This window comes from Oncorhynchus tshawytscha, linkage group LG08 (assembly GCF_018296145.1).
Source record: "Oncorhynchus tshawytscha isolate Ot180627B linkage group LG08, Otsh_v2.0, whole genome shotgun sequence".
In the NCBI taxonomy this organism is placed as follows: domain Eukaryota; kingdom Metazoa; phylum Chordata; class Actinopteri; order Salmoniformes; family Salmonidae; genus Oncorhynchus; species Oncorhynchus tshawytscha.
This window is the reverse complement of record NC_056436.1, coordinates 62,210,027-62,227,963: the sequence shown is the minus strand read 5'-3', so window position 1 is coordinate 62,227,963 and position 17,937 is coordinate 62,210,027. Positions and strand designations below refer to the sequence as shown.

The 17,937-nt window shown below is 44.7% G+C and overlaps 2 protein-coding genes across 3 annotated transcripts; both read right to left on the bottom strand.

The window, feature by feature from the left end:
- Window positions 1–3,209: 3,209 nt before the first annotated feature.
- LOC112256148 (pre-mRNA-processing factor 19) lies at window positions 3,210–12,440 on the bottom strand. 2 transcript variants are annotated; one of them, XM_042325748.1, is made up of 16 exons: window positions 12,320–12,440; window positions 10,473–10,622; window positions 10,229–10,305; window positions 9,968–10,109; window positions 9,765–9,838; window positions 9,570–9,635; window positions 9,387–9,428; window positions 9,176–9,250; window positions 8,997–9,072; window positions 8,784–8,893; window positions 8,425–8,580; window positions 5,279–5,348; window positions 5,021–5,194; window positions 4,653–4,735; window positions 4,421–4,526; window positions 3,210–4,215 (listed from the first exon to the last, which is right to left on the bottom strand). In XM_042325748.1, the coding sequence occupies exons 2-16, from the start codon at window positions 10,516–10,518 to the stop codon at window positions 4,118–4,120; spliced, it is 1,395 nt and encodes a 464-aa protein (XP_042181682.1). In that variant the 5' UTR covers window positions 10,519–10,622; window positions 12,320–12,440; the 3' UTR covers window positions 3,210–4,117. The 2 variants fall into 2 exon arrangements, with proteins under 2 accessions (XP_042181682.1, XP_024284937.2); XM_024429169.2 differs by lacking the exon at window positions 12,320–12,440 and adding an exon at window positions 11,254–11,454.
- A 302-nt stretch (window positions 12,441–12,742) lies between these two features.
- Window positions 12,743–16,508, bottom strand: LOC121838653. Its single transcript, XM_042325749.1, has 8 exons — window positions 16,251–16,508; window positions 15,467–15,542; window positions 15,048–15,181; window positions 14,837–14,972; window positions 14,374–14,658; window positions 13,795–14,130; window positions 12,887–13,566; window positions 12,743–12,795 (listed from the first exon to the last, which is right to left on the bottom strand). Exons 2-7 carry the CDS (start codon window positions 15,516–15,518, stop codon window positions 13,367–13,369), a joined length of 1,143 nt encoding a protein of 380 aa, XP_042181683.1. The 5' UTR covers window positions 15,519–15,542; window positions 16,251–16,508; the 3' UTR covers window positions 12,743–12,795; window positions 12,887–13,366.
- Window positions 16,509–17,937: the final 1,429 nt, after the last annotated feature.

The window sequence follows — 17,937 nt, the reverse complement described above, 5'->3', positions numbered from 1 at the left end:
TCAGGGATGCATGCTCAGTCCCCCCTTGTACTCCCTGTTCACTCATGACAGCATGGCCAGGCTCGACTACAAAACCATCCTTAAATTTGCCAATGACAACAGTGATCACCTGATGATCGCCTGATCGCCGACAACGAGACAGCCTTTAGGGAGGAGGTCAGAGACCTGGCCGTGTGGTGCCAGGACAACAACCTCTCCCTCAACATGATCAGGACAAAGGAGATGATTGTGGACTACAGGAAAAAGAGGACCGAGCACGCCCCCATTCTCCTCGACAGGGCTGCAGTGGAGCAGATTGAGAGCTTCAAGTTCCTTGGTGTCCACATCACCAACAAACTAACATGGCCCAAGCACACCATGACAGTCGTGAAGTGGACACGACAAAACCTATCCCCCCCTCTGGAGACTGAAAAGATTTGGCATGGGTCTTCAGATCCTCAAAAAGTTCTATAGTTGCACCATCGAGAGGAACCTGACTGTTTGCATCACTGCCTGATATGGCAATTGCTCGGCCTCCGACTGCAAGGCACTACAGAGGGTAGTGCGAACGGCCCAGTACATCACTGGGGCCAAGCTTCCTACCATCCAGGACCTCTATATCAGGCAGTGTCAGAGGAAGGCCATAAAAATTGTCAAAGACTCCAGCCACCCTAGTCAAAGACTGTTCTCTCTGTTGCCGCACGGCAAGCAGTACCGGAGCGCCAAGTCTAGGTCCAAGAGGCTTCTAAACAGCTTCTACCCCAAGCCATAAGACTCCTGAACATATAGTCAAATGGCTACCCAGACTATTTGCATTGCCCCCCCCCCCCTCCCTCCCCACTGCCAATCTGTTTTCATCTATGCATAGTCACTTTAACTCTACCTACATGTACATACTACCGCAACCAACCAGTGCCCCCACCCATTGCTTCTGTACCGGCACACCCCTGTATATATTGTCATTTTTCACTGCTGCCCTGTAATTACTTGTTCCGTTTATCTCTTATTCTTATCAGTATTTTTTGAAACTGCACTGTTAGGGGTTTGTAAGTAAGCATTTCACTGTAAGGTCTACACCTGTTGTATTCGGCGCATGTGACTAATACAATTTGATTACCAATGATGACAGGACAGCCGACATGGAGGGGGTGAGGGCCCTGGTGTAGTGCCAGGAAAATAACCTCTAAACGTCAACAAGACAAAGAAACTGATCGTGGACTTCAGGAGACGGTAGAGGGAGCCCACATCGACGGGGCCGCAGCGGAGAAGGTGAAAAGCTTCAAGTTCCTCAAGAGTACACGTCACTGACAATTTGAAATGGTCCACCCACAGTGTGGTGAAGGTGACGCAACAGCGCCTCTTCAACCTCAGGAGGCTTTGGAAATTTGGCTTGGCCTCTAAGACCCTTACACACTTTTACAGATGCAGCATTGAGAGCGTCCCGTCAGGCTGTATCATCACTTGGTACGGCAACTACACCACCCGCAACCGCTGGGCTCTCCAGAGGGTGGTGCGGTCTGCCCAGTTCATCACCAGGGGCACACTGCTTGCCCTCCAGGACACCTACTGCACCCGATGTCACAGGAAGGCCAAAAATATCAAGGACATCAACCATCTGAGCAACAGCCTGTTCACCCCGCTATCATCCAGAAGGCGAGATCAGTACAAGTGCATTAAAGCTGGGAACGAGAGACTGAAAAACAGCTTCTACCTCAAGGCCATCATACTGTTAAATAGCCATCACTAGCAATCCACCCAGTACCCTGCCCTGAACTTAGTGACTGTCACTAGCCGGCTACCACCCGGTTGCTCAACACTGCGCGTTAAGAGGCTGCTGCCCTATGTACAGTGCATTCGGAAAGTATTCAGACCCCTTCCCCTTTTCCACATTTTGTTACATTACAGCCTTATTCTAAAATTGATAAAATACCCCCAATACCCCCCCCCAATACCCCATAATGACAAAGGTACCATAAAAATGGATACCTTATTTGCATAAGTATTCAGACCCTTTGCTATGAGACTCAAAAGGTGCACCCGGTTTCTAGGTGATCATCCTTGAGATGTTTCTACAACTTGGAGTCCACTTGTGGCACATTTAATTGATTGGACATGATTTGGCAGGCATACTCCTGTCTATATAAGGTCCCACAGTTGACAGTGCATTTCACAGCAAGAACCAAGCCATAGAGGTCGAAGGGATTGTCCGTAGAGCTCCGAAACAGGATTGTGTCGAGGCACAGACCTGGGGAAGGGTACCAAAACATTTATGTAGCATTAAAGGTCCCCAAGAACACAGAGCCCTCCGTCATTCTTAAATGGAAGAAGTTAGGAACCACCAAGACTCATCCCAGAGCTGACCACCCAGGCAAACTGAGCAATTGGAGCAGAAGGGCCTTGGTCAGGGGGGGTGACCAAGAACTCGATGGTCACTCTGACAGAACTCCAGAGTTCCACTGTGCAAATGGGAGAACCTTCCAAAAGGACAACCATCTCTGCAGCATTCCTCCAATCAGGATTTTATGGCAGAGTAGCCAGACGGAAGACACTACTCAGTAAGACCCATGATCGGCCCGCTTGGAGTTTGCCAAAAGGCACATAAAGGACTCAGACCATGAGAAACAAGATTCTCTGGTCTGACGAAACCAAGATTGAACTCTTTGTATGCCAAGAGATATTCATGGGTTGCTTTTTACATTTTTGCCCATCTACCAATAGCTGCCCTTCATTGTGAGGTATTGGAAAACCTCCCTGGTCTGTGGTTGAATCTTTTTGAAATTCACTGGTCAACTGTGTGGGGTACAGTAGAGATTATGTAGTCATTAAAAAAAATCATGTTAAGCACATATTGCACACCTTTCCACATTTCCACTTCCACTTCTGAACTTATTTAGGCTTGCCATAACAAAAGGGTTGAATACTTATTGACACAAGACATTTCAGCTTTTAATATATATAACATTCTTACATCTTTAAAACTATGATCCACTTTGACATTATTGGGTATTGTGTGTCGGCCAATGACAAAAACAATATAAAAGTAATCAATTTTAAATTTGGTCTGTAATAACTAAATGTAGAAAAAGTCAAGGGGTGTGAATAATGTCCAAATGCACTGTACAAACAGAGCACACTGAATCTTTGTGATCAAAGTCATATTGGTGCCTCTGACAGGCTGAACCGACAACTGGATTCTACAATACATTCCATTGATCAAGCAAATAGCTGGCTGTTTGCACAGTAAACACTTCATTTATTGAGGTGTAAAAAGTGTGGAAGATAATTCAAGGGATTAAGTAGCCAGTAGATCCGACCTGCTTGTTTACAGCTGTACTAGGGTCAGACAGCATTTCTGTGTTGTTTAAGACACTGCGGAGCCGGTGCCAGATATGGCTCGGAAAACATCTCAATCCAAGGATGAGAAATGCATTGTACCCTGAATTGTCCCATTATCCCGACTGTTACACCAAGATTGAACGACCGCTACTTCTTACGGAAAACTGTCCTTTCTGTCCTCATGCTAGGTAGCAGAAGTTACAGCAGGCATTTTGGAATGGCAGTGTAATGGCAGCCAATCAGCTCCTTTGTTGTTCAACAAGAAATACCATTCCAAAATGGCTGCTGTAGCTTCTGCTACTAAAACTAGCAGTGTTCAATCTCTGTGGTGTCTTAATCTACACAAGAATGCTGTCCAACCCTGTAAGCAAGCTGGTCAGATCGCCTGGCTAAGAATGAACACAATACACGGAATTGGCATATACAATGTGACAGAGCTTAGTTAAAACAAAAATACAATTTCAACAGAAGATTACTGTTGGTCTAACCAGCAAAGGAGAACAGAGATTTGGGGAGTTATTTATGGAGAATAAATGAAGGGGAAACCTAAATACTTCAGCACCTGTTCCTCCACCCACCCTGGGATCCTAAATAACTATAGATCAACAAATGTTTTTTAAAATGCTAAGACCATCAACTGCTGGTAAATGTGACTGAAAAGCTCCTGCCTAGGCCAGTCAACCCACTACATTCGGATCACTGGTCCATATTTCTCAAACCCCAAACCCGACTGCAGCCGAGTCAAATTTGTCGCACAGGTCTAGACCTTATCCTCTCTTCCACTTCCTCCATCTGTACTAATTTACAGGCTGTAGAACTTAAGGCTTCTGTCCATTCCCGCAGAGGAAAGGAACTGAGCATTGTCTCCAAACGCCACGCCGGTCACCAGGCCAGAGTGATCTGGAAAACGAGGGAAGACAGACATGATTAAAGATGGAAAAAGAGCGACATGAAGGTGACTACTGTAAAATGTGGCATGCCCATATGACACAGCTTTTCCTAACCATGTGTACATATGAATGAGTTGTTATCACTGGTGAGCAATGAAGGTCAGGTGAAGGTTGAATGTGGATATAAAATGTAAGAGGCTATGAATGTTTCTTACCGCTGAAGTTTAGGACCTCCGACCACTGCTTGCAGATGTACACCCTGATGTCAGATCCACCCACAGCCAAGTACGTACCACTCTGATCAAACACCAGAGACTTAACCTGAGAGAGAGAGAGAGAGAGAGAAAGGCTCCACTGAAAAACTCCACAAGAAATAACTGTTATTCGCAGTAAATTAGCCATTTCTGGCTGACAGATGGGGAAATACTGTGGCTAGCTCATTCTCACTTCGTAGTTGTTGTCCAGGGCGATGGTCTTGAAGTTCTTCAGTTTCCTCAGATCCCACAGCTTCACAGAGCTGTCCTGGGCACCTGGAGCAGAGAGAGAGACTGGGTCAGGTCATGAGAAATACCCACTGTTTTGTCATTACATTTTAGATTGAATTGATAAACAAAGGGCTTTATTTGCATGGGAAACATGTTTACATTGCCAAAGCAAGTGAAATAGGTAAGTGAAATGAACTAATCAGAAATTAACAGCAAACATTACACCTACAAGTTTAAAAGGAATAGACACATTATGGCTGTGTACAGTGTTGTAACAATGTGCAAATAGTTAGAGTACAATCTATTGGCTCGGTGGTTGGAGAGACTGACCTGTGGCCAGGTAGTATCCGTTCTCAGAGAAGGCGATGGAGGTGACGGGACCGGAGTGGCCGGGGAAGTTGGCCACGTTGGTGCGCTCCTTCAGATCCCAGATCTTGATTTGGGAGTCAGCTGTTCCCGTCCCGAAAATCAGACCGTCAGGGTGGAACTGAGCACAAGTCAGAGCTGGGGGAGAAGGGGGGATAAATATGTGACACAGGGAAAACCGGAACCCAGTTTCCGTATTGTGTCGGGCACAAACACACTTACCAACACCAGCAGCCTCATCAGTGACTTTAGTAAGGACTCGGCCAGTTTGGATGTCAGAGAAGGCCCAGTACTGAGAGAGAGAGAGAGAGAGAGAAAGAGTATTAACGCAAACCCAGACGTGCCAACTTTTTAGAGTACCAGACGCATGCGGCAAATTGGAGATTCAAATCGCACGCCTAGCAAGTGCCGAATTGGGGTTCTTTCCCTAGCACAATCGTGCGCGCACTGTTTGTGAGTCTGATTACAATTATAATCAACACTAAAAGCAAAATCACTTTGAAAATAAAAACAAATGATTGGGTCGACACAGACCGCAAACTGACTACACAAAGCTTAAGTAGACCACGGCAAAGGGAATCTGACCGCGGTTCGCTAGGCCACGGCAAAGGGAATCTGACCACTGTTCGCTAGGCCACGGCAAAGGGAATCTGACCACTGTTCGCTAGGCCACGGCAAAGGGAATCTGACCACTGTTCGCTAGGCCACGGCAAAGGGAATCTGACCACTGTTCGCTAGGCCACGGCAAAGGGAATCTGACCACTGTTCGCTAGGCCACGGCAAAGGGAATCTGACCACTGTTCGCTAGGCCACGGCAAAGGGAATCTGACCACTGTTCGCTAGGCCACGGCAAAGGGAATCTGACCACTGTTCGCTAGGCCACGGCAAAGGGAATCTGACCACTGTTCGCTAGGCCACGGCAAGGGAATCTGACCACTGCGCAGGGCAAAGGGAATCTGACCACTGTTCGCTAGGCCACGGCAAAGGGAATCTGACCACTGTTCGCTAGGCCACGGCAAAGGGAATCTGACCACTGTTCGCTAGGCCACGGCAAAGGGAATCTGACGTGCCAACTTTTTAGAGTACCAGACGTCAGAGTACAATCTATTGGCTCGGTGGTTGGAGAGACTGACCCGTGGCCAGGAAGAGTCCTCAGTTTCAGCCAATGTAAAGGTGCCTATTGGATTTATTTGCAGCGCATAGATAATTTCAGGTTTTCGAAATCGATAAAATCTCAAATCTAGTGCCAAGGCATTTTAGAAGCATTGCCTCTATAGCTAACACCAGACACTCCTTCAATCTTCATCGTGCAGTCTTCTAAACTCCCCACTCCATTAAAACCTCTTGGTGCTAGGGGGCAGTATTTTCATTTTTGGGAAAAAAACGTTCCCGTTTTAAATGGGATATTTTGTCAGGAAAAGATGCTAGAATATGCATATAATTGACAGCTTTCGATAGAAAACACTAACGTTTCCAAAACTGTAAAGATATTGTCTGTGAGTATAACAGAACTGAGGTTGCAGGCAAAAGCCTGAGAAAAATCCAATCCGGAAGTGCCCCAGGTTTTGAAAGCGCTGCGTTCCAATGACTCTTTATTTGGCTGTGAATGTACCATCAATGAGCTTACGCTTTCTACGTATTCCCCAAGGTGTCTACAGCATTGTGACGTAGTTTTACGCATTTCTGTTGAAGAATAGCCGTAGGCGGGCACATTGCGTAAGTGGTCACATGGTGGCTCCGAGAGAGATTCTCGCGTAAAGTACAGAGGTAGCCATTACTCCAATAGGTCCTAGAGAAAAACGAATTGTCCCGACGGATATATTATCGAATAGATATTAGACAAACACCTTGAGGATAGATTCTAAACAACGTTTGCCATGTTTGTCGATATTATGGAGCTAATTTGGAATATTTTTCAGCGTTGTGGTGACCGCAATTTCCGGGAGAACAAACGGAGCTATTTCACCTACAAAAATAATATTTTGGGAAAAATGAACCTGGGAGTCTCGTGAGTGAAAACATCCGAAGTTCATCAAAGGTAAACGATTTAATTTGATTGCTTTTCTGATTTCCGTGACAAGGTTGCCTGCTGCTATGATAAACTTACACAAATGCTTGTCTAGCGTTGGCTGTAAAGCATATTTTGAAAATCTGAGACGACAGGGTGATTAACAATGAATGTCTCAATATATTTCATTTGTGATTTTCATGAATAGGGATATTTATGTCCGCTGCATTATGCTAATTAGTTTCAGGCGATGATTACGCTCCCGCATGCTGGTTTGGGAGTCACTAGAGGTTAAAGAGATATATATATATATATTTTACCCCTTTTTATCCCCAATTTCAGGGTATCCAATTGTTTTTAGTAGCTACTATCTTGTCTCATCGCTACAACTCCCGTACGGGCTCGTGAGAGACAAAGGCTGAAATTCATGCGTCCTCCGATACACAACCCGACCAAGCCGCACTGCTTCTTAACACAGCGCGCATCCAACCCGGAAGCCAGTCGCACCAATGTGTCGGAGGTAACACCGCGCACCTGGGAACCTTGGTCAGCGCGCACTGCGCCCGGCCCACCACAGGAGTCGCTGGTGTGCGATGAGACAAGGATATCCCTACCGGCCAAACCCTCCCTAACCCGGACGACGCTAGGCCAATTGCGCGTCACCCCACGGACCTCCCGGTCACGGCCAGTTACGACAGAGCCTGGGCGCGAACCCAGAGTCGCTGATGGCACAGCTGGCTCTGCAGTACAGCACCCTTAACCAGTGCACCACCCAGGAGGCCCCAAGATGTTTATATTTGATTATACTTTTGTAATGCTTTTTGTGAAGCGGATAATAATTACAGTTACAGTCTCAGGTTGCGTGAGCCTCGCAATGTTAGGTGGAAAATACAACTAATGAGACGCAGAATTAAATGTGTATCACACTCACACAAATGAGAACAGTTATTTTTCACATTTGCATTTCATTTCTTTCACTAGCAAATGCGAGTGAAATGCTGGCACTTTAGAGCCCACTGAATGCCCATCTTAGGTTCGCTAACGTTTGCTAAGCTTGAAACAATTAGTGTTTACCTTTCTGCAACACACAGTCGAAAATGGATTTGTCCATGTGTTTATGTACAGCTGACAGTCGGCAAACTCAACATCACAACAAACAGGAGGATGGGCAGACATGTCCAATAATGATGTATTAATCAATACGGTGGGGTCGGGTGCTGGGACAATCAATACGGTGGGGTCGGGTGCTGGGACAATCAATACGGTGGGGTCGGGTGCTGGGACAATCAATACGGTGGGGTCGGGTGCTGGCACAATCAATACGGTGGGGTCGGGTGCTGGCACAATACGGGGGACTGACCTGGTCCTCGGAGGAGCTAAGCAGGTAGTCTCCGGTGGCGTGAAGTGACAGCCCGGTCACGCTCGCCTCGTGAGCTCTCACCACCTGGACACAGTTGCCCCCGGTAACAGACCACACTCGGATGGTGCTGTCTGGAGAGGCAGAGAACACCACCGACTGGAGAGGAAAGAAAGACAGAAAATGTAAATAAATTAAATAGTGGGGAAGGAAATTAGGCAAGTTAGTTGGTGCAGGTTACAAACTAGAACACAGCACATGTTCAACCAGGTACACAGATCAAGTAAACTCCTTTACTTAGAATTTCACTGAATGCCCAATGCTACTTCATACAGAGGTTGTGTATAGACACGTATTGTTACCTGGGAGGGGTGGTAGATGACAGAGGTGACCTTCTTGGTGTGACCCTTGAGGGTGGCGATGATCTGCTCCTCCTTCTTATCAAACACAACCACGTTCTTATCAGCCCCTCCTGGCAACACAGAATACAGTCATCATGTACACTGTTTAGATATGCAAGAAAAAGAGATGTGGGGGGAGAATTAAAAATATATATTCTTAAAGAGGGCGCTTACCAGTGAGTACTTTGTTAGTATCTGAAGGACAGAGGTCCATACACAGGATTCCTGGGACACTGGCGCTATGAAGACCCTGAGAGATTCAAAACAACAGACAGTTCACAGGACAACCTTGGATAGTACTCAGCAGCTCAGTCAGTCCAACTACAGGTTATTAGACAGACAGTAGTACTCACAGCGTGGGAAGCCACTTGTCGGTACTTGCTCAGATCCTCAGCCCTGACCAATTCCTCTGGCACAGTCTTGCCTCTCTGGTTAGGGAGTGAGAAGGGAGGAGTGAGCAAACAAAGGACTACATGAGAGGGTGTATTAAAAGATTGGGTGGTTTGATCATCCATCTGTGCAATCCTACAACGCATTAGACAACTTCCTGAATTAAAATCTGACCTTCTTTCGCTCTGTGGTAAGGACGGTGGCCTTATCTTGGAGCTGAAAACAGAGCAGCAGAGAAGCAAGAAAAATGTTAATAATCACAATTCAATGAATAACAAATCCATTCCCATATTGGGAGGGTCACAGCAATGAGAACACTAATCACAGGGGATTAGGAGAGGGGGAAAAATATCTTACCTTCTGGATGATCTCTGGGGTCATTCCCACCTGCTCACTAACCTCCATGGGCTCCCCACCTGCACCCTGCGAGAGGTAAACCAACACAGAGAAGACGAGTTAGAAAAGAGAAAGAGAGACAAGACAGCATGTATCCTCAGTCTCTGATGGACAGGAATCCTGTTTGATGGATGGGAATCTTGGTCAACCACTCACCCCAGTGGCTGGCTGAGAGGCAGGCATAGCCTGAGGGGCGACCAATCCAGCTTGGGGCTTCAGTGTGGCCAGTGCTGTAGAATGGGAGAATGGGAACAAAGTAAGCATTGACCTTCACAGGCCAGTGAAGGAGAGAAGATGAGGGAGAAAAATAACTTCAGCCTATAGAGAACCCCACCAAGGCTCCCGTGGCCCTCTCTTACCCTCTCTGGCTGCAGTGACCTCCTTGGTGAGACGGGCGATGACTCTGCAGGCTGCATCATGCTGGTAGAGGGCGTGAGAGAGCTCCTGGCGAGTCGTCTGCAGCTGCTGCCTCAGAGTGAAACTGTGGAGCATCACCGCATCCTTGAAAGAGAGAGAGGGGGAAGACATTGAGGGAGAGATTCAACACAACTGAGGAACAGTACTTGGCTGTAACACTGTCCACAGTCAGAGCACAAACTCCAGACGATCTAGACACTCACCCATTCATCTTGCAGAGACTTGAGTATGGCAGGAATACTGGTAGCGGAGGCAGCCTTTGGTCGGATAGGATGAGACACTGGGCACAGAAGAAAGGGCAGCAAAAACATAGATTTCAAATAAAAAAACGAAGTATTTGAAAACACAACCAACGTAGTTATCCTTAGGCCAAAACTAAAATTAGTACACGTTTGATGTGATTGACCCTACACGATTAGGTTAACCGTCTACTCCTGCCCTCTTTACCTTTAATGTCGATAAGTTGCTCCTCGGACAGTGGTTGGCCATTCATGGGGTCAACGCCATTCTCAGCGATGAACTTCTCGATCAGTCGGCGCTCGAACACCTGGTTGGACACCGGGGACACGCAGGGGTGCTCCGGGACCTCATTGGAAACTGAGTAGGGGAGGAATATTAAATCAACGTGGCCTCAGAGCATTCCATATTATTCTGTACACTCAAATGTATACTTTAAGTATCGTAGTTTCAAAACGTAACCCATTGTTACCCATTTGCAAAACGTAGGATATGCTACGATGTACCTTACGCTAGCTAGGCAGCTAATGCTAACGTTAGCTAGCTCTAGGGGTTAAGATTAAAGGGTTAGCTAATATAGTAAGGAGTTGCAAAGTAGCTAAACAGTAGTAAGTTGCTGCGAAGTTGCTAAAATGCTTAAGTTGTCCGTGATGAGATTCAGAAACACAACCTTTTGGTTGCCATACGCTTGCGTATTGAAATTTCAAAACTAACTTGACAAACTAATTTGAGAGTCCCGGATGTACGTTTACTATGTTACGTCTAGTCTATGAGACTAGTCTGAGTAAGTGGATAGTACCATTTTAATTTCATGAATAGATCCAATACTTTTACGGTTAACTAATATAGCTAAATAGTAAGCCACCATGAATAATACCATGTTGTGACAGATTACAATCAGCTACAAGCAAACGTTAGCTTCCTAGCGTTGCACACTGTTAGCTAGCCAATGCTAACGTTAGCTATTTATCGAGAAGCATGTTCAACTTACTTGCGCAAACCAAAGACATCTTTCAAGTGCACGTCCCGCCACAGCCAAGCACGAACCGTTGGTGTTACTTTGATGGCAAACTTCCTTGAAATGTTTTGCCGAAAAGGCAACTAACGTTATTGTGCCTACTTTATTTTTGGTCCAATGTTGCACGCTGGCGTTTCATTGCCGCTTCAAAAACATTGCATGCTGGGATAGTATCAATTCTCCAACGCGGGCTCTTCATCGTTTTGTTTTCAGCTCATTCAAACAGTAATATAAAATCACCGCCCCCTACCGTCATTAAACTAGTTTTATTTTCTTCGTCAACATAACATTATTTGACTCACATACCAATGATACGTTAATAATACACAGGAAAACATTGGGAAAGTATGATGTGAAAATCATATATTGACACACTTTCAGATTGATGCCAATAAAGAATAAATACAATGTAAATACCTGGTGAAAATAAGTCATATACTCATATGGATGCCATTTTATAGAAATCACTCAGTTTCTTACTTAACTATATGTTATCTAAAAAAGATAAATTGGTTATTATTGTGTTCATTCATTGGATTTAATAGTAGGTAACACATGCAGTTAGCTATGCTTTTAGATTGAGGCCATTCCCTTATCAATCTACTACAAAATCTTCCAATTCCTTATCTCTTCTTTAATCTTGCCTACCATCCTAATGTAACAATATAATTACACACATTACAGTAAATATACAGACATCTATGGTTAAAATGTGTCATCCTGAGGGTTCGAGGTAGGTAGCAGCAAAGTAATTGTCGGGTTGAGTTCTAGGAACATTAACTGTCCAGTTGTACAAATTAATGATATTCCAAATGCAGGATATTGCTCATCTCATGCTTAAAAAGAACAATAATGAAATGATCATACATACATCATATGAAGTAATACTCAATACTCAAACAGGAAGGCACTTTTTGAGTATTGAGTATTAGGCACTATAGTGACAAAACTCAGCCATGAACAGTAATATATATATATATATATATATATATATATGATCATATCTCTCTCCACTATTTTCAATCCTCTCTTTCTTTACCTGTGTTCACTCTTCTTCTCTGTGCTTTTATAAGAAGTTGAGTTTGTCAGAAGTATAGATGCTGCAAGTCTCAGAGGTATCCGTGTCCAGTGGAAGTGTGGAGAAGTAGTCTTCTGCTTTTCTCCATCTCTCCTCGACTCCCTCTTTCTTGATCCGGAACTGAAAACAGTCTTCAGATGAGTGGAGGCAGTCGGAGGCGCCAGCGACCGAAAAGGAGATCACCCTCTCACTGCCAGCAGTCTCCTGAGGAGAGAGAGTCAATGATAAAAAGAAAGAATAGAATATACCTGTCTATTGTGAGACAGAATATAGAAATCACAGAATGTATTTACCTCTCTACTGGGATAGTGAGTAGTGGCAGTCTCAACACTAAGTCTGTCTGTCTCCTGTTGTCTCCCAGTCCTTACTGGCTCAGGGGAGGGCTGTGGTGCACTGTCCACTACAAGTGGTGCGCTGTCCACAACAGGAGTGTAACCCTGAAACAGACACACGCAATATAGAAATTAAGAAAGGTAAAAAGAAAAACAGAAGACTGAGCCTACATTTATAACTTCACCGTCTACCTACAGAATGTGTAGGTCTGGGGCTCCATATTTTTGGCGTTCCAATCTGCTGTGAATGACCGTAAAAACCATAGGGCTGGGGGCTGGGCGGACTGTAGTCCTGCAGGCGACATAAATAAAACAACTATGTAAATATCACAACCACTACACTGAGTATACCAAACATTAGGAACACATTCCTAATTTTGAGTTGTATATTCAGCATAGACACACAGGAAGACAAACATAAACCATCCACAGATAAACTGTATGTGACCCTTGACCCAATTTAAATATGGAAGGAACTGATGCCTGAGGAAATTGAGACTGGCGCAAAGGACTGGATCTATTTTTACTGACACTCACTTCAGAATGCGATAAGATCATACAGTTGAAATAGATGGATAACATAGTACCATGACAACAGGCTCACAGCATTGCGCACACACAAACCCTGGAATAACCCCACCATATTGCTTCTACCTTCCAAGCTCACAAATAACTCTCACTCTACAGCGGTCACCTGGACATTGCCTCTTGGCGGGTTAGCTGCGGGTGTGTGGTGACCTCTTAGGCCATTGATGATCATAGTGAGGCTGCAGTTAGGGTAGCGCTTCATAAACAGGATGAAACCAGCCAAAGTCACAAACATGCCAGAAGGGACGCTGATGGACTTGAGGACCGCTCTCCATCTAGCAGTCTTATCTGGAGAAAAAAAAAAGAATTGGTAGAGCCATAGATACAAAGGGTGTGTGAAATAAAATAAATTAAGGGAAAGGGGGGATACCTAGCCAGTCGCACATCTGAATGCATTCAACCAAAATGTGACTTCCGCATTTAACCCAACCCCTCTGAATCAGAGAGGAAGAGCTCTGCATCACGTAAAGGGAAAAGCTGTTGCTCACACACATACACACAATCACTGTCTCTCACCGACCACATGGAGAACAGTAGACGACACCAGGTTGCCGTCCTGATCTCGAATCTCATACATCCCATCATGCTTTGCACTCAGCCTGGTGATGACCACCTCGTTGACAGTCCTATTTCTCCCCAGAGAGATGAGGCCCCAGTACCGGGAGTCCTGATCCACGATATGCCCGTCCCTGATCAGCTGCACGGGGCGGGAGTACCGGGAGTCAAGGGGAACATTGGAGGGGTTGGACGGGTGCAGGGAGGGGGTAAAAATGAGGTGGACATGAGGGACAGGGAGAAACAGGGGAAGGTTTAGCGACTCCTTGAAGAAGCGGGTGACATTGAAGGTGTGCCCTGCACCCACACAGGTGATAATGAGGAGTGAGAAAGAGAGTATGAGAAAGAGAGTATGGGAAAGAGTGGAGAGGAATGAGGATGGTGAGGGACATCCAGATGAAAGAAAGAATCAGATAGATACAAGCATTAAGTGTCAGTTTGGACAATTTATCAGACTGCTCTAAAAACTGATATCGCTTTCTCATCTCCATCGCTCTCTTAACCCTCCATCTAGATATTTTTGATATTTCCAATGCTCACCATTGACAGTGAGTTTGCTGCGGGAGATTACTTTCCCATTCTCGTCTCTGATGGTGTAGTTTCCCTGGTCTGCCTGGGTCACCCTCTCTGCCACCCAGACCCTCCCGTCCGACCCCAGCCTCCCCCGGCCCGCCTCACTGGTCTCGAGGTCTGTCCGGTTCCACAGTACCACCGGCTGGGAATCAGGGGGGGAGCCCCGGGGTGAAAACTCCAGCAGGGAGCCATCTTTAGGGATGTTGTGCTGAAAAGTCTCCCCATAGCCCCGTCTGAAAGTTTTTATACATTCTGAGAAAGGGAGAAAGAGAGAGAGATGACATTGAGTTATAAAATGTTTCAAATGTCATACAATCAATTTCCACAGATAGAATTAATCATTATATAATATTATAGAGAAAGAAACATGCAGTAGAAAAAAATTGAGAGAAAGAGGTGGAGAGCGGTAGTCCCTGAGGCTGAGTAGTACCTGAGACAGTGAGCCGAACGGTCTCATCTGTGAATCCAGAGGACAGCTTGATAGAGTAGAGTCCCTGGTCACCGTGTGTGACGTCCTTCAACAGCAATGTCCTATCTTTGGTCCACTCAAACCGCGGGTCCTTCAACTACAAGACACAATAGCAATGCTTAGCATACAGGAACCCACTGTACACATGCTGTACACACACTACTGTACCTACATTGTTATTCTCCAGTAGCACTCTTCTTGGTCCTGGAGGGTAGCTGGGGGTAAAGGTCACAATCCTTGACCCTGAGTAGACCGGCAGGCGGAACTCTTGTCCAGAACACACTATCTGGAAGTCTTCATTCCAGCCTGAAAAAGAGAGGGACAAAGAGGGAGGCAGAATGACATGTAGCACATTGATAGGAAATGAAATGATCAAAATAAAAAACGTGAATTTTTACAAATCCATGTGTGACTTTGAGGTTTGAAAAACAACCACAGCGATACTGACAAAGAAAAGCTACTGGGAGAGAGAGAGATGGGAATCCAATTCTTCCAACATATTACTACTGTAAAGTAAATCACTGGTTGAACAGCCATCTACGACTGGAACCAACAGCTATAATACTAAAATGGCAACAACAAACAACTCACCCAAAGAGACAGGGATGCTGAGAAGGGCACTCAGTAGGATAGAGACCTGCATTTTCTGAGGACAGACACAAGACAGCTGTAGAGACACACCCACTGGGTTAGAGTTTAACTGTATAGCAGGTTCTAATTACATCTCACTTGTAATCCTTCAAAAAACAGCCTACTTCATAATCTATGGAAGATTTGTTATACATATTTTAACATAGTGGAATATGTGTGAGACATAATAGATGTTAGAAAGTGGACAGAAAATTTGTTGTGCAATACAATAGGCTAACAGTAAGGTATTCCAACAATTAATCTAGTGCATGATGAACATTTACAACTAGGCTACAGAAAACAAGAATAGGATTGTCCATGATTCATGGCCCATTAAACATTGTTTCATCGCTGCTCTCCTTTTCGACAGTGGATTTTATCGAAGAACATCACCAAGGTGACTTGGTCCACAGAGCTAGTGGACTACTGTACAGTCAGTTGAACACTACAATTGTCATTCACCCCACTCCTCACAATTACCGAGCCAGCAAACACCGTTCACCATCAATCAACTACACAAGGGGGTGCTAAAGGTCTATCTTTAGAATGTTGCACTGCTAATTTCACACGACCTGTGATGCTGATATTTTTCGCTGATTATTGGCAGAGTATTAGGCGATTATCGACTACATTAAACTAATATACTACGACAAAATATTTCCCAGTAAGCTACTTATCGGAGCAATTTCTTAGAATCAACATTGAATAAAATGCAGATGTATTAGATGCCTATATTTGCACTCACCTATGCACGACGGCAAAATATACAGTGCTAGTATTTTATATTATTGTTTTGCAAGCCCATGTAGTGAATGAGCCAAGCAGCGTAAACCTAATTAACTGCGTATTCTTTGGAGAGGTTCTTCTTCTCTGGTATAATGGCATTTGCAACAAATGGTGGATATGCATGTCGCCACCTACTGTACGCCTGGATAATACGATCCCTAAAAATGGAATATTTTCATACAAACGATCAAAAATCAAATTAAACTAATCAAAATCAATCTGCTTTACTCCCTACACAGCCTCAAAAGGAGCCTGGGAGGTCGTGAGTGAGGTTGTTTCCTATGCTGCTACTTGTTCTTAGGTTAGCGTTCCAGGTCGTCTTTTTGAAATCAGATTTCACACAAGGACTGGAATGTTGCAGTGGCCACTCATTAATCGCAATTTTCTAATGCGCAGTGCAACTAGAAAATTATGACCTGGAACGCTATCAAGGTGCTGCGCAGATTATCATAAATCACCCCAATTTGCAGATAGTGGGTTTATGAAATGATATACAGCACAGGCAGGAATGTAGCCAACCGGAATGTCTCTACTAGGCTACAGTCTAGGGAAGTTTCAAGGCTCTGTCGACTTTCTGGGCCTTTTCTAATTTGGGAAAAAAGTCGGTCCTCTGCTCTTTCTCCTCTATCCCCCTGACCCGGAAAACAGATGAGTGATCGAGGTCGAGCCTCACCCTCTTCAACATATATATCAACAAATTGGAGAGGGCACTAGAACAGTCTGCAGCACCTGGCCTCACCCTACTAGAATCTGAAGTCAAATGTCTACTGTTTGCTGATGATCTGGTGCTTCTGTCCCCAACCAAGGAGGTCCTACAGCAGAACCTAGATCTTCTACACAGATTATGTCAGACCTGGGCCCTGACAGTAAATCTAAAAAAAAGTCCAGTTGCCAGGACCACAAATACAAATTCCATCTATACACCGTTGCCCTAGAGCACACAAAAACCTATACATACTGTACCACGGCCTAAACATCAGCGCCACATTCCCTAACCTTCCATAACAAAGCCATCACCTACAGAGAAATGAACCTGGAGAAGAGCCCTCTAAGCAAGCTGGTCCTGGGGCACTGTTCACAAACACAAACAGACCTATCTTTTGGGTGAAATACCACAATGTGCAATCACAGCAGCAATTTGTGACCATTTGCCACAAGAAAAGGGCAACGAGTGAAGAACAAACACCATGGTAAATACAACCTATGTTTTATTTTCCCTTTTGTGCTATAACTATTTGCACATCATTACAACATTGTATATAGACATAATATAACATTTGAAATGTCTTTATTCTTTTGGAACTTTTGTGAGTGTAATGTTTACTGTTTTGTTTAATTCACGTTTGTTTATTATCTATTTCACTTGCTTTGGCAATGTAAACATATGTTTCCCATGCCAATAAAGCCATTTAAATAGAAATTGAAATTGAGTGTCAATTTGTAGGTAAGTGAATGGAAGAGTGTCCTCCTCCTCTCCTCCATAGCCACCTTTCAACGAGGATAGCCATGTGGATCCTATACCTGAGTCCTTTGTGGAAGAGTTTGGAAATATCAGCTTTTGTTTTGTCGGAAGACAAACGTATACACTTTTCAAAACAATATGCTATTTATCTTTTTATCTATACAATGTCTTGCACAACTAATTT